This window comes from Ascaphus truei, chromosome 3 (assembly GCF_040206685.1).
Source record: "Ascaphus truei isolate aAscTru1 chromosome 3, aAscTru1.hap1, whole genome shotgun sequence".
Taxonomy (NCBI): Eukaryota; Metazoa; Chordata; class Amphibia; order Anura; family Ascaphidae; genus Ascaphus; species Ascaphus truei.
This window is the reverse complement of record NC_134485.1, coordinates 377,950,087-377,972,342: the sequence shown is the minus strand read 5'-3', so window position 1 is coordinate 377,972,342 and position 22,256 is coordinate 377,950,087. Positions and strand designations below refer to the sequence as shown.

Sequence of the window (22,256 nt, the reverse complement as noted above, 5' to 3'; positions counted from 1 at the left end):
AAGCTGCACATTGAACAGTTCACATTTCTTTGCCTCATTGGAATGCGAAACGGAATACATATATATTTCTTGATATGCACATCTACAACGTATGTTCCCTCAAACCTCCCCTGTTTCCCCAAAGGAAAAAAGAGAACATTCAATTGAAGCAAAGGATACGACGTCATCCCTAACTCGAGGGAGTACATGAGACTCTTAAACAAGTCCTCAGGAAGCTGAGGAATCTTCTCAGGAAAGATCTCGCATATAAAAGTGATGAGCTTGTAATACTGATTACACAGGGAGGGAAACTGAAAAACAAAAAGAATAATAACCATTACAGGAAACAGCTGCATTACTTAGGAAAAGTCACGTAGTAAACAGAAGATTTAAGTACCGAGTGGTACATTTTGTCAAATAATATTTTGATCAATGCTGCCGGCATAAACTGTACCAGCTTCAAAATGCAATAAACATTTAAACATACGAATGAAAAGTAACTTTTTAGAAAAGTATCCAAGAAAAGAAGACTAGATGACCACATGACTACTTTGCTTACGTCTTCCTTACACACGTATGTTCTTTGGCTAAAGGCTAAACTGGTCAAATAAGGCAGGAAACAGATCTGGCAAGACCAGAGGGTTTGATGGCTAGACTCCATCTAAGCGTCACAGCTCCTCAATAGGTTGAAAAAGTAAAAACAAAAAGGAGTACCACACATGGGAAGTTAAATGGACCCTTTTCAAGTTATAGGTTTAAATTGCCGCAAACCGCATTACAGTAGTAGGTTTGCTGATTAACAAAAATAAAATAAAAAATGTTAAGGTTAAATTGCCCGGTTTGAAGGGTAATGCTGCACACCCCAAGGGGAAAAAATTATATAAATATCGGTGCTCCTGGCTCAGGAATCTCTGCTAGGTATTCCCAATATCATTTATGAAAGGAAAAAACCTGGGCACTGCGGATTTCTGCATAGAAAATGTATTAGCCAATAGTTGGCTAATACATTTTCTATGCAGAATTCCGCAATGCCCAGGTTTTTTCCTTTCATATAAGGGTTAAATTGCACACATTAACTTTGCTATGTAATTTACTTCACATAAAACACAATAGATGCAATAGCAAGGGCCTCCTGAATTATGGCTTTAAAGCAGCATGATGTTTTATTTTAGCATAGGTTTGAAGCAGGGAACCACAGAGTTGAACCAGCTGAATTTAAGCTCTGTGGACCCCTGTATCCCAAGATAATTGCCTCGAAAGGGGGTGCCGGTATCGCTGCGTGGTTTAAAAGTCCCGCGTCGTGGGCCAATAGGAAACCACAGTGGATGACGTTACAGTTTCCTACTGGCCCGTAGGGCGTGGAACATTTAAGCCGCTGTTATGTTAGCCCCAACTAGTCCAGCCAGAGCTGTGGCCGGCACCCCCTTTTGAAGTATTTCGAGAAGCAGGAGCTGAAATCAGCTTGGTTCAGCTGCAGAGACCCCCTGCTTCAAACATAGAAAAAGAAATAACTAAAAAAGTCACCATGTTCTCCTGCTTTATTACACCTATGATACCGATCATTATTCTTTCTAGTACATAGGTAGCTCCCCACTGCCATATTTGTGGCAACAGGGCACCATCACATTACATACCCAATTTGATTTACATGGCGTATACTCTGTTACCTGTTGAGCGGTGTCACCATTTTTTTTGCCCCTGCTTTAATACCTACCTTCAGTAGATCTTGTGACATCAATGGTAACACAATATTTACTCCATACAAAACAACGTCTGCAGCGGATACCGGTCTGTTGGCAGCTTGTCCTTGCTCATGTGCTCTGAACACTTCATCTAGAATATACAAACAGTACAACCTCAATACACCTGAAACTAAAGGACTTTCAAATGGGTTCTATTAACCGCTAATGTAAACATTTAAATTAACTACTTGGGGCTGTCAAGTCGTCATTAATATGTCAATAAAGGAACTTTTTCCACTATGCCAGAGGCATACAAAACAGTCTACAAAGAAAACAAGCACTCTGAAATGTGTTAACAATGGTGAAAATATATTATTGCTTTTCATAAACATCTCCTGTGCGTGTGCAACATTATAGATCTCATTGGTGTGGCACCATCACGGATTGAGACAATTGGGAAATATCATGCACATGAGTAATAGCACCTCCACTCTAGCAGTAAAAATGGTTGTTACAGTTCACTACAATTAATAATTAAATACATGTTTTACTAGCCCTGGAGGGGTTAAGCAGTTTGATCCAAGTTATACCTGTGATGGACGGGGCAGCATGGCATGCTATAATAAAGCTCAAGCCCACTTTGCTGCCCTTGCCCGTCAAGATGGCTACCCAGCCCTTGGTTTACTGTGCAATATAAGGGAGACAAAATGGCTCCTAAAGCCACAGCATTAACTGTTGTGTTTCGATGTTAACTGTGTGACACATCGTGTGCCTGGGCTAGTAACAATGGCTAAGTGGCAGACACACAGTCAACAGGCTGATCTGTGTAGGGCCAGGGGTAGTTCTGTAAGAAAATGGGCAGTGGGAAACACCTGATGGCTGGGAGAATACACACTCCAGAGCCGCAGCATTGTCTCTGCTTGGGTTCTAGCCCCGTTAGGCTTGTTCCCTATTGGTCGGTTCATGTTTCCCTCTCCAAGGCCCCGCCCCCAGGGGCCATCCTCCAGCATTGTACCCTTCCCAAGCCCTGATTGGTCCGTCCCAAACGAGCCCTCTTGATTGGCGCAGCGAAGAACAGGTCTCTGCTAGTTAGTCAGCATCCGGTTCTCCATGATTTCAGATGGAGGCCGAGGTCCTATACGAGCTGATGCCAATCAAACTCTGTGTCTACAGACTACCTGGTGTGAGAAGTGTGGATCCTAGGGCGGTCACTTCTGGTTATTGCAATATGGAAGGATCAAGGTTGATACAATGAGGGTAAGCTAGCTTCGGCAGCACCCTCTACCTAGTGAGCGACTACGATTCCCCGTTTGGTAAGCTATTACCGTGTTCTGTATTGTGTGGTTTTACTGTTGGCTTCAGCCGAATAAATGCTTCTTTATTTAACTATTACTTTCGGTCTGGTGATAGGCGATGCCTGGTAGTCTGCTCAACCCCATATCATGACTATACCTGTGTCACTGAAGTCAATGAACTCTTTGGATAGGAGGTTAGTAAGAAGTTCCATGATGAGCAGAAGGTCCTGGTACTGATCCTCCTCAGCAGTGACATCAATGCGCTTCCTTCCTAGGTTGTTCTTGGAATATACCTGCAGCAATGTCAGGCACGCCTCATACAGGTTCATAGCTTTCGACTGAAAAGGAATCGAAAAAGTAATTGACTGTATACCTAATACTCCAAAGTATAAACTTTTACACTGCCAAAGTAGCCAGCTGGAAACACCTGTGACAAAGGAGCGAGAAACTACAGCTGTAGTGTTGTAGAATTGAGCGAGAGGAGGAGTAGTAGTGGGGGGGAATTGAGCTAGAGCACAGGAGGAGGAGTGGGGGAATTGAGCGAGAGCACAAGAGGAGGAGTGGGGGAATTGAGCGAGAGCACAAGAGGAGGAGTGGGGGAATTGAGCGAGAGCACAAGAGGAGGAGTGGGGGAATTGAGCGAGAGCGCAGGCGGAGGAGAAGTAGGGGAATTGAGCGAGAGAGGAGTGGGAGGAATTGAGCGAGATAGGAGTGCGGAAAATTAAGTGAGAGAGGGGAGGAGTGGGGGGGAATTGAGAGAGCGGGGTAGGGGGGAATTTAGCAAAAGGAGGCGGAAGGGGGAATTGAGCAAGAGGAGTAGTAGTGCGAGAGCGCAGGAGGAATTGTGCGAGAGCACAGGAGGAATTGTGCGAGAGCGCAGGAGGAGGAGGAGTGGGGGAATTGAGCGAGAGAGGAGTGGGGAAAAATGAAGTGAGAGAGGAGGATGAGATGAGGAAATGAGCGAGAGAGGGGAGGAGTGGGGGGGAGGGAATTGAGCAAGAGAGGAGGAGGGGGGAATTGAGCGAGAGAGGAGTGTGGGGGGAATTGATCGACAGGAAAAAAAAGGGTTGGCTACCCTGGTAGGTATAGAGGATAAGGAGGACGGACAATTATGGGGGCACTGCTCACTAGACTAGGTTCTAAGCTACGTAAAAACTGAGAAATTACACTTTTCCTTGCCACTTCCCATAGCATTGTCACTGGCATGAATCAATTCAACGCAATAGCTCAAAAAGCTAAAATAAATATTTCCACTTCTATCAACCGGTGGCTGTCCAGCAGCAGGATAACCGTCTCACCAACACGATCCTCTGGTTCAACAAATATTTAACTACAATAATCCAGCATATTCAGACAGACAATCAAATATGACTGCCAATGATTACGTAATGCTGCATATCTTGTTTACAAAAGTGCTGGGACATCATAATTAAATATCAGCTGAATCATAGGTTACTAATGGAAGGACAGGACCAGCTCCAGCTCAGCTCTGTGAAAAAGAGATTACACCACCACAAGTGTAACCTTTTCAGAGACCCTTCACGCATTCAATATTGCGCTGCAGCAAATTATTAAAATCGAAATCAGTGCTCACCTCTCCAAGGTAACATATTTGTTTATGTGCAACTTCTACAAAAACTTCTATGATGAGGTTCACAGTCTCGGGAGTGTTTTTGTAGACTTCCATTAATCCAATGCAGTTCGTGAGAAAGTCCATTAGGAAATTGAATAAGATTGCCACGTTGTCTATCTGAGTGGCCTCTGCAATGCCACACAGGGCTTCCAGCGTGGCCGTGATTTCCTGCTTCACCTCCTCCTCTTGGCAGATCTGCTGGAAGTTCTCTTGATTGATTACGTTCAAGAATCTCTGCTGAAGGGGTTGCAGAACCTGTTGAAAATACAACATGACATACAGCAGAAGTCCTCACATCACATCTTAGCTATGTGTATTTCCTGTAATGGCCCTGAAGGAAACAAGATCCTTTTGCAGACAGTGTTGCATTCCAATGGACCAGCATGAGTGTTCTTCATAGATATAGATTGTGGTTTTGAGTCCTGGTCAGTCTGTTTCATACGAAAAGCAATATACACATTGTGACAAGACTGAAAAGACTTTAGGTCTGCAAAGCCCAAGGGGGTCTTAAACTGGTGCTCCATAGTCCAAATGTGACTCGGGAAGTGTCTTGATGTGGCCCTTTAACTCTCTGCTGCTGATAATTTTATATACGAGTTGCTTAGGCAGCTACAGGCTGTGTTTCACACTAAAACTCACTTGTAAGTTACGTTAATGTAAATTGCACATGATGCAGATGTTACAAACGCTTGAACATTATTAGATTTCAATATTCGTTTTTGAAGGCATCTAAAATGACATTACAATAAGTTTGTGGCCCTTATACTCAATGGTTTTTAATCAGGCCCTTTAGAGAACTAGTGCATCCTAAATACAAAAGGGAATCAAATAAGTTATTACAGAGCCGGGTCCATTCAAGTGAATGGGCTTGTTAGGTGTCGTTCGGCACGGAAAGGGTCATACAGTAACAACGCTTAATACGTATAGGGCCCATATACTTGAATGTGACCGGGAGAGGATTTCCAGCATGGAATGTGTCTCAGAGTTGCACGTTTTAGTAAATATGGCCCATATTGCCTACATGGCAGCTCAGTCAATTTAAGAGACTTAAGAGAGCTTGAAAGAATATGTTCATCTGCACTAAAGAAAACAAAAAGAAACAGGCCACACGTGTATAGGTAACTGGAAGTGTAGTTTAGTTCATAGGCTGAGTAGAAGTTTAAGTTGACCAAAAAATAAATACAAAAATGTATTTTTCCTTCTAAATTTCACCTAATGCTAGCACTTTGTCACCTTTGTTCCTTGTTGCTTGAGTTGACTTTAAAGACACCAAGTACATTGGAGCCAAAAACAAACCAGACGTCAAATGAACACATTGTATTCCATGCAATGTGCACAAACCATATTCCCGAATTCCTAAGGGTGTGAGGACTGCATGTTTAAGGAGTACTGCATCTTCTTACCTCAGTCCAGTACTGCTGCTTTGTGTCCGAGTCCATATGAGCAAATCCTCCTAAAACTAGAGCTTTCATAAGGGTTCTCTGCACAGAGCTGGACAGGATGTGGAGGGGTGGGCTTCTTCTTGCAAACTGCTTAGCCAAATTCCACCAGTTTTCACACTGAATTACCAAATTGGCCCTAAAAACAAATACAATACAGAATTATGAAGTAGACAAAATAAGAGGTCAGCCTACTTCCACTGTTGGTTTAATGAAAAACAAAATAATGGAAGAAAAGCAAAACACTTAAAATGAAGCAGTAACCAGTGGTGCTACAATATGCAATTGAGAGTGAATACATCTGTACGTATTTAGTAAGTAGATCAGCAAGGTGCATCCACTGCTGGCAGAGTCAGATTGTCTGTTAGAGGCATATTTCTTACCTCTCTCTCCTTTCTACCAAAGTAACCAGCAACTGGACTGTATCATTGGCCAGTTCCTGCTCAGAGCTCCACACGGAGAGATTACTGATGACTTTTTCTAGAAGATAACCTATGATCCACTGAGAGCCTTCTGTGTCTGCCCCAAATGCAGTATTAAAGGGCAAGCTTATCTACAGGAGAGAGATATGAATCACCATCAGAAGCTTGCGTAAAAATTACAGTCACTATGAAGAGCAGTTGAAAAAGTGAAGTGTCAAATGTTTACATATTATATATTTATAACCAGCTACCAGGCGTTTAAAAAAATAAAATAAAAAATTATTTCACCAACTGATAAATAAGTTCAGGCGCATTGTTGACGTCATCAAAGAACCTGCTTAATCTTTTTAATCTTAAAAACATGTTTACATAGTGTCTGGGTTTGTGTTGGAGGAGTTTTAGCAAAAATTAACCTGCAACGTATTGCCGGCCCGAAAGGGTCAAAAGAAAACTTGCTCACAACTTGAGCTACACCGACAATGTCCTCTAAACATTGAGGATCAGAATTATCCATGGGAGAAAGGAGTCAAAGCCTCTATTTTTTTACCAGTCTTCATTTTATTCACAATAGTGTCTGGTTAGATCACAGAATAAAAAAACAAAACAGGTTTGTTCCAATATCTACGGTGAGAAAGCTACAAAGGGCTAGATTCAGTCAGAGTTGATATAGCCATGCTAACATCTGGCATTATTAAGAGAAAGGATTATGGCAACGTCAATTTATTTTTTTAGAACTGCCGCCGTATTCACCAAGCATTATTTATTCATAAATAGGTAGAGATATCACTCATTTGCATATACTAACTCAGCGTTAAACAGCGTTAGTGATACAAATGGACGCAGAAATCAGCGTTAGCGATGCTAATGTATAGTAGGCGATATCGCACTTTTCTGCCATAGGTTTTCAGGCACAAAAAGGGTTAATCAGCATAAAACACCCCACAAATAAAACAGAGTATAGGAACTACTGCACTATCAGCCACTGAAGAGCTCGTCAATGCTGCAGACACTTGTAGTGCAAAAGTGTCAACTAGTATTTTCTATTTTTCCTACCTGGTCATATAGTTTTTCATCCACAAGGAGGTAGGTCTTCGTCCACCGCTTCAGGAACCACACAATATCTTTTCCCATTTGTGGGCTTAGAAGATGCGTTAAGTCTGCCCTTGTTGCTCGAGACTCAACTTCCGAAGCTCTCAAAACAGCAGATAATAACCTGCATTAGCGTATATATAGAAATTAAAGTTAGTGAAATTACATCCCAACCCCCCCCCCCCCCCTATAGATTCTGAATATGACTGAAAGTTGAGATTGAAACTATCCTGCCTGATTCTGAGAACCAAACAAATATGACGGATACTGAAAGATGAAGCTAGTAATCATTTTGCTTTATTTTTTTTTTAAATGCATACAAGTAGGGGAAATTAAGAATTGTCATTATTCTTATGGGTATAGACCTAAAATTGTCTTATTAACACAACTTTGAGAAAAATACAGAAAGACCAGTCCTTTAAAAATATAGTGTCACACTATACTGTACAAGAATGTTATTATTCTTAATCGTTAAACACACACACAAACATAAAACAATGTTGATTACACTTCTGATTTTTTTTCTCTTCTGCAGTGTTGTGTCAGAAATGTCCCATCCGCAGGGCAAGGATTAGAAATCACAGACTAAGATTAGTAGAATAATTTATCACAGTTTTACTCCAATTATTAAAGGTAAATGACTAGCAGTAATAAGTGTTAACTAAAAGAGGCACTCTGTTACTTTACAATTCAACGTGCAGAATATACAAGGCTTGCAGAACTTGCACATGGAATTGTGAGGCACCTCAATCTCCAGGTCCCCTAGAATTTTTTCTTTTTGGAACCGTGTCAAAATAATTGACTGTACAAACTGAAGGTACCAAGTGCTATTAATACAATAACTATTGTGGGTACTCAAATTTCGGACCCTACTTACTCCCCAATATTTATGATATTGAATCACCTTCTTTACTAAAGAGCAAATTGCTTAGGGGCTGTGTTCCAATGTACTTAATGAAGATAAAGTCCCCAAAGTTTTTTTTAGCCATGTAGCCAACTTCCCAAGTACACTCAATCTGGCGGCCCTTTTACTTGATCTTTTATGGCAAGCCCTGTTTAAAACACGAACATTTCTGAAACATGCTTAACAATGCAAGATGTATGGTGTCTTATGGCACAGGACCCTGAACTCCTACACGGCCAAAAGCTTATTAAGCAAATATGTATGGTATGATTGAAGCCTGTGGTCGCTGTGTATGGACACTCTACTTGCTCACCTTATAACGGAATCTGTTCTGTTGCACCCTGGTATAGACGAGGCCTTCTCTCCGGGAGATCCCAGAATCTGCAATGTTGTGTTGATGTCGACCTCTGTTGAATGCTTAATGGAATATTCCATTATTTCTGGAGGTATTAATGGAGTCTCACCCTGAGTATCGTCAGCTAAGAGGTAGCCTTGATCAAGAAAGAGAAAGGAGGATTAAACAAAGGAGATTTAGAGTGAATCCTGTGGCTACCAGAAAGGTGTGCAACACAATGCCTTACATGACCCACTGGCAATGGAAGGAGGGCCATGCATGTTCCAATACAGCATTTGTAGTTAAAAACAAAACAGGTAGAGGAGACGCATCATATTTCAACACTTTTATTCAGTGACCCAGACTAAAAATTGATAGCTATAGAAAATGTAAAGTGGAAATATAGTCCCCACTTTTTAAAAGGCTGTCTACTGTGAATTGAGCATATATGGAAGCCAGCGTAGGCCAGGGAGCCTCACTAGAACACTGGTGGATTCAATATCCTAGTCGGGATTCTCATTGTATAGCAGGGATGACCAACTTCAGGCCTCAATGGCCACCAACACGCCAGGTATTAGGGATATCCATACTTCAGTACAGGTGTGCTGAATCAGGGATAGCCTGAAAGCCTGACCTGTTGCTGGCCCTTGAGGCCCGGAGTTGGCTACCTGTTATAGAGAAATCGCGATAGTTCTAAGAAGGGTTTTGATCATTGTACAGGCCGAATCACAATTTAGGCAAGCCCCCCTTATCTCCTGCTAACAACTGGGCAGGAGCCTTTTATTATTAATCGGGTATACAGAAGAAAACCCCAACTCTTCCATTGTGTGGAGTACCATGTTAATGAACTCACAACACTAATTACAAGTTTTTTTGTTTTTTTTTAGTCAAAGCAGCACCTCCAAAATATAAAAATGAATAAGCAACTTAACAAGGTTATATACTTTTTTTTTTTTTTTACAGCGGTTCCCACTTCTCAGGCTCTCTTTGCATTTGTTTATGCCAGTAAACTAATGGCTGCTTTCAGGTCAAAGCAGTAATATAAATTAGGTCTATGTAATTCATTACTTATGTTGTAATTTTTTTACTTAAAGGCAAGGGAAAAAAGCAGAGAGATGAATCTCTGGTTACAGTATCAGACTTCCCTAGATGTCGTTCATATGGACAACTGGTTAAAGCTGCAGTTCAAGCTGCTATTTATTTTTTACATTCAATATGTGCATCAATACAATCTGTACACAAGTGATTAGCTAAGCTGCAGATCGATCCGTTCTCCTGTAATCAATTGCTTGCTCCGGGTTATTTCATTCAGTTCTTGCACGGCATTATGGGTAGTGTAGTCCTGGAATATGATTGACTGGGCAGTTACTAGATACAATTGGTTCACTGCTAGAGAGAGCGCGGGGCTCAAGAGCCAGAGCCTATCAGAAGGGGAAGGGGCTGTCACTTTGGAATTGCTTCCTACATTAGAAACGTTAAAAATGTATTTAAAACATTTTTTTTTTAAATGCCACAAGTATTTTCTCATAGAACAGAACTGATTTTTATTTATTTATTTTTTAAAACACATGCAGGATATTGCTTGAACGGACGCTTTAACAGGCGTGGTCCCATTTATTGCAGTAATGTGGCGTTTAAGCACTGCAGTGCCGCCTTCTGTATAATTTTAACATTTTTATTACGTAAGCTATATTTAACAGCTTTGCAAACTTAAACCCTGAATCATAACACTGAACAGCTGTAAAAAAAAAGCATGTAATGTACAATGAAGGCGCATTATTTCTTCCTGGAAACAAACTTTTTGCCGTAGTAGTAAAAGAAGCAATGTATTTTATGATCATTAGCAGTCAATATGAATGTACAAGTGAAAATTACAAGTGCTCCAAAATGGACATGAATGGAAAGAATCACTGTGCATAGCAGAAGGTTATCAATGAACACGTGCAGTTTGAAAGGGAGTCATTGTTTGGCATTTTGATAGGAAAGGGAGAGTAAATATGCATGCAACACGGAAGGGGGCGTTCTAAGACGCATGTCGCTTACCTGTAACTAAAATAAGCCAGTGAATGTCCTCATACAGGTCATCAAGCATTTTATTTTCCATGGAGCCCGACACTGGTGAAGCCAATAATTGCTGCTGGTGCCTTTGCAGCTGGCCGTGAAGCCGCGTAACTCTGTCTTCTAATAAGCTGAAAGAGCAGACATGAGTCAGTTATTGGTCTCCATACAGAAGCACCATCCCATTCCTACAGGTTCCAGCCATGAACAGTTATAGGACAGGCTTATTATTTGGAGAATGCTCACCCTCTTTTCTGGTTTATACCACATTGTATATAAATAATTAAAAAGTGCCGGGTTCCAGGCGTAAAATGTCTTGCTCAAGAGATTCAACTAAATAACCCATAATTATGAAAAGAAAAATTAATAAAAATAAATATTTATACTGTACACACACAAGTATATGTATATATACATATATACACACACAATAAATAATTTGTCATATTGCATGTGCATTTGGAGCGTCTTTGTTTAAGGTTGTATATATGTATAACCAGTGGTTGACAAATCACCAAAAAATCTACTCGCCACCTAGTACCAAACGTGTGCTGCTTGGGCCAATATTTACTCGGCCGGGGGTTAAATCCACTCGCCCGGGGCGAGCAAATGTATAGATTTGTCGAACACTGTTTTTGTCATCATAACTCTATGCCCAGGACATACTTGAAAACGAGAGGTAACTCTCAATGTATTACTTCCTGGTAAAACATTTTATAAATAATTTGAGGTCACTGTTCCAGTAATACTCCAGTTGGTAAGATTAAGTATGTAAATATATATTACTGTGGATTTGGGTTTGAGCTCGATAAGATTATGTATGTCTACTTGTATAATACTGATAGACCCAGTTACTCAGCATACACCTGTTTCACCCTATGTCATTCATAGAAAAGCCGATGGTTGAACATAAGACTATGCGTTTCACCCAGCACTCTTGGAGGTACCACAGAAGCGGTTACAAACTTTACAGCTGTATATGAAAAAGCACAACTCATTTCCCCAAATCCTAAGACAGAGTTGTCCATTAGATATAAAAACAAGAACTGGATGGGATGGGATCTCACATGTAAGAGTGTTATTACAGCCACGTGTTACAACTCAAATATGCCTAATACAGAGAAGAAGCCAAAACCAGCGTCCAAATCTCTCTAGAACATTGTCAGATTGTCACTTCTAATGTCGCTAGACAGCACCACCAATTAAAAAATATGTAAATATATACGGGTGCGAAGGGAACAAAAAGGGGGCACTTAAAAACCCTAAAAACATACAATGTATAAACATGGGGTACCCCGCACTCATGTCAAAGATGAAGCAACAAAAATAGAAATGACTATGAATAGAAAAAACATACAACTAGATGTGATATGGGCATACACAGAAAGTGTAAATCAAAAGAAAAACCACACGGACACAATATCATAAATGGTGCTTCTACCACAGAGTAAGCAAAAGTCAATGCAGTCTATGTGGGGATGCGCGCACGCACGCGCAGTGCACACACACACAGGTGTGTGTCTGTCTACATTACTTGGAAGTTTTTCCCAAAGCCCATCGATATAAAGTCTAGAGAGCAGAGTATACAAAATCCAAAATATGGAGAGAAAAAAAAAAAAAAAAAAGGGAGAAGAGACACCAAAAGAAAACAAAATAGGAGGTAAAAAATACCAGCCAAAAAAGCCAAATGAATAGTCAATACATAAGGGGGGCAACATTTCAGGGTGAAGACCCTTTCTTCTGGCCCGTACCCCCGTAGTGAAATAAAAAAAAAACACAGTACTTCTGTTCGTTAGTTCTGTTCCTCCAAACGTCCCAAGTGTGGCATCAACCACTAAAGCTGTAGCAAGTTCTTGTGTTCCGTTCCACGACTTATTCTTTTTAGTTACACTTTCTGTGTATGTCCATATCACAACTAGTTGTATTTTTTTTTTTCTATTCAGTCATTTATATTTTTGCTATTTCTTTGTTGCTTTGATTTTGACATCGTGAGTGAATGGACCCCCATTTATATATACTGTACATTGTCAGTTCAGCGTTTCATACAAGCATCGCTGACCATAAACTCCCCCAGGAGTGCCCTCTCCTACCCTATAGCTTATTTTATTTGTTACGTGCTACTTAGCAGAAGTTAGGTACTAATCAGCTATCACAGAGGTGGGAATGTTACAAAGCACTGCTTTTTTATTACAGCCTGTTCATTTTCAGAAGGGCCTGTCCTGAGCTTCAATTAAGCATTTAATTCCTTTGCTTTCTCAAGATTCCTCGAGTGCAGGGGTTAACCACCATTATATAGCTGTAACCCCGGGCACTTATTGAACGTACACTGTACCTTGTGAGCAGGGGTATGCAGTGGTCTGAAGCGATTCTTCCCAGCATGCCCACACTGGCTAGCTGATCAGAAAACAAGTCCCGGTCATCCTCCTGAATTTCATTGATTTCTTCCTCCTCCCGAGAGGCGACACCATTGGCAGTCTGAACACGGACAGCAAATGAGCAGAGATGATTACAGGTAAGCTACACGCTTTACTAAATATCCGAAAGAGAACATTTGATTTCTTGAAAGCAACAAGGACATAGAACTGGCATTTGATTTTTGCATTGGTTCAATAAACAGTATCTTGATTGACTAAGAATAGGATTAAAAGTTGCTTTGAAGTGTTAAAATGTAGTTAATTAATCCATCATAACTTTTACATCGCATGTTATATAGCTCCTCACATATATGTATCCAAGCCGGTCACTTGATCACAATTTAGTGCTCCATGCACATTTATATCTCCAGGTCAGATTGCAATGACACATTGCATAAAAAAGGCTTGCTTTGCGGGGTAGCAGTATGTACTATATATCTGAACATACTCTACAACTGTGGCACTCGTTAAGTACTTTGGCTGGCAGAGAATATGCACATCAAATATAGGCCAGGATGCAAGTCAATGGAAGTTACCAGCGGATCGGGGAGCGGGACTCCAGCATCGCAGCCTGAATCCTTATGTATTAACCTAGAGCAAGAGCAAGGGTGGCCAACTGGAGTCCTCAACAGCCACGAACAGGTCAGGTTTTCAGGATATTCCTGCTTCAGCACAGATGGCTCAATCTTTGACTGAGCCACTCATGCTGAAGGAGGGATATCCTGAAAACCTGACCCGTTGGTGGCCCTCGAGGATTGGATTTGACCACCCGTTGCCTGGAGGGACCAATCTATCCGAATGCGCTTTCACACCCTCTCTCTCTCTCTCGTGGTCTATGAAGAGGATATGATGCATAGTTGATTGAATCCCAGCATTGGAAGGAATATAACCGGCATTTCATAAATAAAACAACAACATTGTAGTGTATGGGCACTCAATTAAAGCCACTGGTACAGTATATTATATTATGTTGTATTCATCTTTTAGGCACAGACATTAAAACCCTTTAGAACACTATTTTATAGGACAAGAGAAGGCGGTGTACGTCTATAGCGATGTCCCAGGATTTAGTGCTTTAGGCTTTATACGTTCCTTAGTTTCACTGCACCTCTAGTTTTACAAAGAGGGATTTTGAATTGAAGTCACAAAGCAGGATATCAGTACTACTCAAATCTGGGCCTGAAACTCGACCTCAACAGCATAGTGATAACACCCCGAGAATATACACCATGTGTCTGTGTCCATGTGCTTTCCTTAGCAGCTCATACCTACTTGGAGAAGCACTGCAGAGATACGAGTGTCATAAGAAAGAGAATGCAATGTGATTTCCAACACAATATATGAATAGGGTTTTGAACCCTGCATCCGGTATAAAAGGAAAGGTAATACCGGACATGTATGTGTCCGGTATTATCTCTCACCGAACGCAGGGTGAATGTGGGGGGGCCGGCTGCCGGTCAGAGCAGATGGCGCCATGTCTGGCTCTCTCCCCCGCTGCAAGCTTCTCTCCCTGTCTGTCCCACACCGAGGTGCTGTGATGCTGATGCACGCCGGGTCCACTGACGTCACCACCGGAAGTCAGCTGGGCTTCCGGTGCGCGCCGGCGTGAAAGGGAGGCCCGGCGTGCGTCAGCCTCAGACACCTCGGCGTGGGACAGACGGGGAGAGAAGCCTGCAGCAGTGGAGAGGTGGACATGGCGGCAACTGCTGTGGCCGCCCCCCCCGCATCCACTGCCGCCCCCCCCACTGCAGCCACTGGACTCCCTGCAGCCACCGTGCCCGACCTGACACCATTCCCAAGCTAAGTCTGAATTTGGGGAGGTGGGGGTATATGTATTGGGGAGGTGGGTGTATATTTTATATGTATTGGGGAGGTGGGTGTATATTTTATATGTATTGGGTGGTGGTTGGGGGCATTTTTTATATGTATTCGGTGGTGGTGGGTATGTTTTATATGTATTCAGGGGTGGGGGTATGTTTTATATGTATTCGGGGGTGGGGGTATGTTTTATATGTATTTGGGGGTGGGGGTATGTTTTATATGTATTCGGGGGGGGGGGGTATGCTTTATATGTATTCGGGGGGCAGGGGGGTATGTTTTACATGTATGGGGGGGGGGGGTTATATCTTTTACCATTGTTCCAGTATTTTTGGACAAGCCACCTAGCAACCCTATATAAGAAACCCAGAAAGACTGTATGCACAAATAAAACTTCTCAGTAAAGGAGTGCAAAAGAAGTCACTATTTGGGTAAAAGGCGTAACAATTTATCTTCAAAAGCTAGTGCCCCAAAACCCAGCGGTCTTTAAAAATATACACACAATATTCCGCCACATGGATCTGCTTGTATAATGTAACAATGTATTGTCACCATAACCCTGTGCCCAGAACATACTGTAAAACGAAAGGTAACTCTCAATGTATTGCTTCCTGGTAACACATTGATATAAATAAAGTAGCGAGAATTTAATATGAACATGAGACATGTTTTAGCAGCAATTTATCTCTACAGAAGCGCCCGACCCCGTTTGAATATGAATAATGGGCGTTCCGTAAGAAGGAAGCATATTAGGTCTGAGGCCATTTTAAATAAAGAGGCTGCAAAGTATGTTAAAGAAAAGCCGCTGCGCACATTAGTGCCTCCTGCGCTTTCCAAATGCCTGTCTCTCCTTAATCTAAACCACCAAACACTTCTCTTTTGGTAACTTCAAAGCTGCAGCTGCCCGCCCCGGAGTGCTTCACATCTATTTGTAAGCCCTGACCACCGCTTTGAAACCAAACAAGTAAAGCTCTGGAATGCCAGCTGTGCCTTAATTTGTTACTTTGAGATAAATAACTTATTTGATGGAGATCTACTCAACCTTCATACACATGGCATGGCTTGTGTTCCGTGTTTATTAACCCCTGAAGCCATTTGCCACAGGCTCTTCCAGCGCTGAAGTGCATAAAGGGAAGGAAGCCTATTGTTTTGGTGACCCTCGCCTATCCCTTGTACATACTTGAGGAATTTAAATACATACTTGAGGGGAATTTAAATTAATGCCTGTTTGACACTTGCAGCTTTGATGGAGGGAAATAGTCATAATAAAGTAGTAGTCATTCTGCCATGTACTTTTTGCGTTTACTGCATGGTCCTAGCGGAAAGCAGGTCCCAGCTATAGAACAGGGACAAGAGAAAACAAAAGCTCTGCCCACAATGTACTTCAGCGGGTATTTTCAGCGGAAAGTGTCCCGAGTGGCAGCATCGTGTGTGCGTGAGCGAGAACAAGGCCCTAACAAACTCACCAAGTTCCTCGTGCCATCTGGTGCTGCTAGATGACACTGGATGTAGGAGTTAAAAACCTGGATGGCGTGTTGGGTAAAGAATCCCTTGTGGAAATGCTTATCATCTTGTACCAAGGTGAGCCAGGATTCCAGCAGCTTATCATACGCCTCCATGTACACCATGTCATCTTTGTCAAGCTGCAGGGAGAGAGGAAAGGACTATTACTGGAGTTCTTATATGGCATTCTAACGATAGGACAAGGCGCAGGGGATCAAAACACTGCCTGCTGTGGCTTTTCACATTTCTGATTTCAGACCTATATCTGCAAGTGAACCGAAATGTACCAGACAAAATATTTTATTTAGCCAATATATTACACACTTGTGTTAAACTAATGTGAACAAAAGGTTGTACATTTTGCAGCCAAAGGGTGCCACAAAGCACTTTGTTCACAATACTGCTTTCAGTCATCAAGATTTGCAATGCTGAACTCCATGTACTGCCTCTTTGGCAGGTGAATGGATATGTATTCAACATTGTTGCAGTGATTCCAAAGTTACAGTGATGGGGGAAGAGTTGTAAAGCATGTGGGCAAAACACTTTTACATCAACATATAATCTTATAAACAGCTGGAGAATCTCATAAGTAATTACAGCAGAAAAGGCTGTTTCTAAAATAAGTTTCTGAAAAATAGATTGTGAAACTGGGAGTTTAATTTAAAAAGGAGCCTGTCTAGGCTTAACAGCTTTCAAGAAAGCTTAAATATTTCAATATATTTCACGGTTCTGATATATCCATGCACATTTACAACCATTACGACTCTACAAGGTCGAGAGCCTCAATCCATACTTTTCAAATTATATAATAATTTAATGTTAACAAATATTTTTGTATTCTATAGTGCTGAAAATCTATGCAGCAATGTCCACCGAACGCCTTCCCCAAAGAGACTACAATATATATATATTAACAGTGTTCGACAAACCTATACATTTGCTCGCCCCGGGCGAGTGGATTTAACCCCCGGGCGAGTAAATATTGGCCCAAGCAGCACACGTTTGGTACTAGGTGGCGAGTAGATTTTTTTGTGCGAACAGCAGGCACTCCACTGGAAAATAATGCAGGTGCTAATCCCATAAGGTGGTAATACGAAATATGATACCGTTGTTTAGACGCAATCACACGGGCAGCACTGAAATGTTGGGTCAAAAAAAAAGTATATTTGTGAAACAAAGACACAGAACCAACGTTTTCGGTCCGCCAGAGGGGCCTTTCTCAAGCACCACCTTGAGAAAGGCCCCTCTGGCGGACCGAAACATTGGTTCTGTGTCTTTGTTTCACAAATATACTCTTTTTTGACCCAACATTTCAGTGCTGCCCGTGTGATTTCGTCTAAACAACGGTATTGTTATTTATTTTTATATATATAATACATACACACACAGGACATTTTTCACACTTTCAGCACTGGTGGGGCCCGTGCAATGCTTTTCAATCTTCTCTGGCACTGAACAGGTTAAACAACGCCCCTGAGCAGTCCAAGAACCTTTTCAGGTTTTCCCAAACTTCCCTGCTTTCCACTTTTACTCTCCCCACAATACACCAGCCCCGTTTTGTTTGGTAACACACTTGGGTAGCATCTAACCTACATCCCAACCGGGGGGGGGGGGGGTAGAAATCGGACGAAGGTCTCTCCTTCGGCAAATAAAAATTGAAATCTGACCCGAACTCAGAAATTTAACACATTTTAAGTCTTTCAACTCTTTTCAGCAGCATTGAGGTTACCGTAAAGGGAACACGTTGTATGCAGAAATAAACTTTGGCTAAGCCACAGCAACCATGCGCTTTTGCTGTGTGTATACAAACATACGGGTGTTGTTTCTTTGCCTCTAAATCCTTTCTACTTGCCACATAATCTCCATGGTCTAGACTCCTTAGTTCAAAGCTGGAGTGACTCGGTCAACAGATCATATAGCAGGACAGACGGGCATTACAGCAGCTGGACAGAACGCACACTGTCTAGTGCATTCAAGAATAATCTCATTCATTTTCTTATTCTTTATATAGAGACTTGATATTTTGAAGCACTCTAAGGATTTAATTAAATCCACATCCTTGTCTTTCCAAATCCAACGCTACAATCTTCAGTGTCGCAGGGTCTTTCACTATTCTGGCAAAATGTCACATCCCCATAACAATTATACTAAAGGGGGGGGGGAGGGGTTAAAAGGCATATTGATGTTCAACTTAAACCCACTGCCGACAAGAGGAAAGGAAATAATTCCTCACAATCGAGCAGCAATAATGGCAGTGGTAAAGATTTTAAAATAATTTTCTATATTGCCGAGGTTTACCTGCAACCTCACATGCATCTGAGGATTTCTTTATTAGCCTAATCCAGGGGTGGCCAACTCCAGCCCAACTAACAGACCAGGTATTAGGGATATCCCTGCTTCAGCACAGGTGGCTCAGTCAGAATGACTGAGCCACCTGTGCTGAAGCAGGGATATCCTGAAAACCTGACCTGTTGGTGGCCCTGGAGGACTTGAGACAATTTTTTTATTGTTTATTTTGATGGCGATGGATAGGGAAAGGTGGGGGGGGGGGAGGAGGAGGAGGAATGGGCCTTATTACAGATATAACCACATAGATTTCCTATACAAACGCCAAGGTTTGCATCGTGAGAGGCCAACTTCTAAATGTACAATATTGTCATCAGATTTGTCATTGAGGTTGTGTCAGGGAATGTTTTGCATGGGACTGCTCTTTTAAGGCCAGTAGATGCCTTGACCACATAAAATATTTTCAACTACACAAGTAAGTGTCATAGTATTAGTTATGCGACACTAAACCATTATATTTAATATTCAAGGACTCCTTTTCCACAGGCTCAGTACAACAAGATTGGCGTAAAGCAGATGTGGTGCCTATATTTAAAAAGAGAGCTAGATCACAACCGGGGAATTACAGACCTGTAAGCCTGACTTCAATAGTGGGGGAACTACTTGAAGGTTTAATACGGGATAATATTAAGGAATACCTAATGGAAAACAAAATTATTAGTAATAGTCAGCATGGATTTATGAAGGATAGATCATACCAAACTAATCTTATTTGTTTCTTTGAGGAGGAAAGTAGGAATTTAGACCAGGGTAATGCAGTTGATGTGGTCTACTTAGATTTTGCAAAGGCTTTTGATACGGTTCCACACAAGATGTTGGTGTACAAAATAAAGCAAATTGGACTCAGTAAAATATATGCACCTGGATTGAAAACTGGTTGAAGGATAGACAGAGGGTTGTCATAAATTGAACTTTTTCAGGCTGGGCTAGTCTCGTGAGTGGAGTACCTCAGGGATCGGTACTGGGACCCCAACTTTTTAACTTGGTTATTAATGACCTTGAGGTTGGCATAGAGAGCAAAGTCTCCATCTTTGCTGATACACAATTTTGTAAGGTACTAGAATCAGAGTAGGATCTAATTTCTCTCCAGAAGGACTTGGAGAGACTGGAAACTTGGGCAGGTAAATGGCAGATGAGGTTTAATACAGATAAATGTAAGGTTATGCATTTGGGGAGCAAGAATAAACAGGCAACTTACAAATGTAATGGGGATACATTGAGGGAATCCTTGGAGAAGGATTTAGGAGTGCTTGTAGACAGCAGGCTTAGCAATAGTGCCCAAAGTCATGCAGTAGCTGCAAAGGCAAACAAGATCTTATCTTGCATTGAACGGGTAATGGATGAAAGGAAAGTAAACATAATTATGCCCCTTTATAAAGCACTAGTAAGACCACACCTTGAGTCCCATTTTGGCCACCACTCCTTAGAAAAGATATTATGGAACTAGAGAGAGTGCAGAGAAGAGCCACCAAATTAATAAAGGGGATGGACAATATAACGTATGAGGAGAGGCTAGCTAAATTAGATTTATTTACATTAGAAAAGAGGCGTCTAAGAGGGGATATGATAACTATATACAAATATATTCGGGGACAGTATAAGGAGCTTTCAAATGATCTATTCATCCCAAGGGCAGTACAAAGGACCCAGGGGCATCCCTTTAGGTTGGAGGAAAGGCGATTTCACCAGCAACAAAGGAAAGGGTTCTTTACAGTAAGAGCTGTTAAAATCTGAAATTCATTACCCATGGAGACTGATGGCAGATACAATAGATTTGTTCAAAAACAGGTTGGACATCTTTTTAGAAAGGGAAGGTATACAGGGATATACCAAATAAGTAAACATGGTGAAGGATGTTGATCCAGGGAGTAATCTGATTGCAAATTCTTGGAGTCAGGAAGGAATGTATTTTTCCCCTTATGAGATATCATTGGATGATATGACACTGGGGTTTTTTTGTTTGCCTTCCTCTGGATCAATAAGTATAAATATAGGATAAAGTATCTGTTGTCTAAATTTAGCATAGGTTGAACTTGATGGACGTACGTCTTTTTTTCAACCTCATCTACTATGTAACTATGACATTGAATATATGCACCATCACTTACTACTTCTTCCAGGGCAGCACTTCTCCCAAAAGAACATGTGAGGTGTGTGAGGCAGTTAACAAAGGATGAGAAAAGGTCGCTTGGAATGGCAGTCAGAATATTGCGTGGAAAAACGGTGATCAAATTGCTGATAATACTGGAGACTCCTACTGCTTCAGAATCCTCAATTTCTATCCTAAACAAGAAAAAAAATACATGTTCAAGAAAATTGCATTTTTAAAAACGTCAACAGGTTCAGCTAATTTACACACAGGAACATGCATCCAGGCACCAATAATACATTGCAATATCCTCCTCCTTGCAGCAGGTGCACACACAAATAAATCAAGATGCAGAACCACACACAACAAATCGATTATATATATATATATATACACACACACATATATACATATATATACACACACACACACACATATATATACACACACACACATAATATATACACATACATATATACACATACACACATACATATATACATATATACACATACATATATACACACACACACAAACACATCTCTCTATAGCCCGGGGGTAGTCGTAAGTGGACAGGGTCGACTGAGTGTGACTCCCGGGAACGCACTCGGGACAACGGTTTGCTCATGGGGGCTCGGCTAGCCCCCTGGCAGCAGGCCAAGGCCCGACTGACCCCCTTCACTTAACCCATTAAGTGAGCTCTCTGGCAGGGACTAGAGGTTACTCTATTATTGTTTAAAATAAACAAAGCCTTTTATACCTCCAAACCGAGTCTGTCGTTACTTTTCTGTTATATGTGGGTATTGGTTAGCCAGTGGTGGGGGGGGTCCCTCGCAGCCTCCCTGGTCAAGCAAACCCTCTAGCCAATTAGGCGAGGGATGGCCATGACCAGGGGGCAAGCCCACCCCTCACCTCAGTAATATTATAATAATAATAAAAAACACACACGTGTGTATATATATGTGTGTTTATTATTATTATATACATATACACACACCCCAAATCAAGATACATCACCCCCCCCCCACAAAATCAAGGTACAGATACAACGCACACACTACAAATCAAGATACAGCCCTTCAAAGCTATATAAAAGCATTACACACAAACTACAAATCAAGATACGCAACACACACACACACACACACACACACACACACACACACACACTTTATATTGATATAAGCATGCAAAGCTCAACATTACATACCCATTGATAGTATTAAGTAATCCTTCAATGAAATGTGCCAG

At 41.5% G+C, this 22,256-nt stretch overlaps 1 protein-coding gene across 3 annotated transcripts in view; it reads right to left on the bottom strand.

Moving 5' to 3' along the window:
* XPO4 (exportin 4) overlaps nt 1-22,256 on the bottom strand; it is a 74,400-nt gene that overhangs the window by 5,412 nt on the left and 46,732 nt on the right. For all 3 annotated transcript variants that reach the window (XM_075592282.1, XM_075592283.1, XM_075592281.1), the window contains 13 exons: nt 22,216-22,256; nt 21,025-21,199; nt 16,534-16,710; nt 13,168-13,310; nt 10,821-10,966; nt 8,757-8,934; nt 7,504-7,663; nt 6,412-6,581; nt 5,993-6,167; nt 4,551-4,844; nt 3,114-3,294; nt 1,694-1,812; nt 160-290 (listed from right to left, as the gene is read on the bottom strand). The exon at nt 22,216-22,256 is cut by the window's right edge and continues 117 nt beyond it. In XM_075592282.1, the coding sequence (XP_075448397.1) occupies nt 160-290; nt 1,694-1,812; nt 3,114-3,294; nt 4,551-4,844; nt 5,993-6,167; nt 6,412-6,581; nt 7,504-7,663; nt 8,757-8,934; nt 10,821-10,966; nt 13,168-13,310; nt 16,534-16,710; nt 21,025-21,199; nt 22,216-22,256 (2,090 nt within the window). The remainder of the gene's footprint in view (nt 1-159; nt 291-1,693; nt 1,813-3,113; nt 3,295-4,550; nt 4,845-5,992; nt 6,168-6,411; nt 6,582-7,503; nt 7,664-8,756; nt 8,935-10,820; nt 10,967-13,167; nt 13,311-16,533; nt 16,711-21,024; nt 21,200-22,215) is intronic.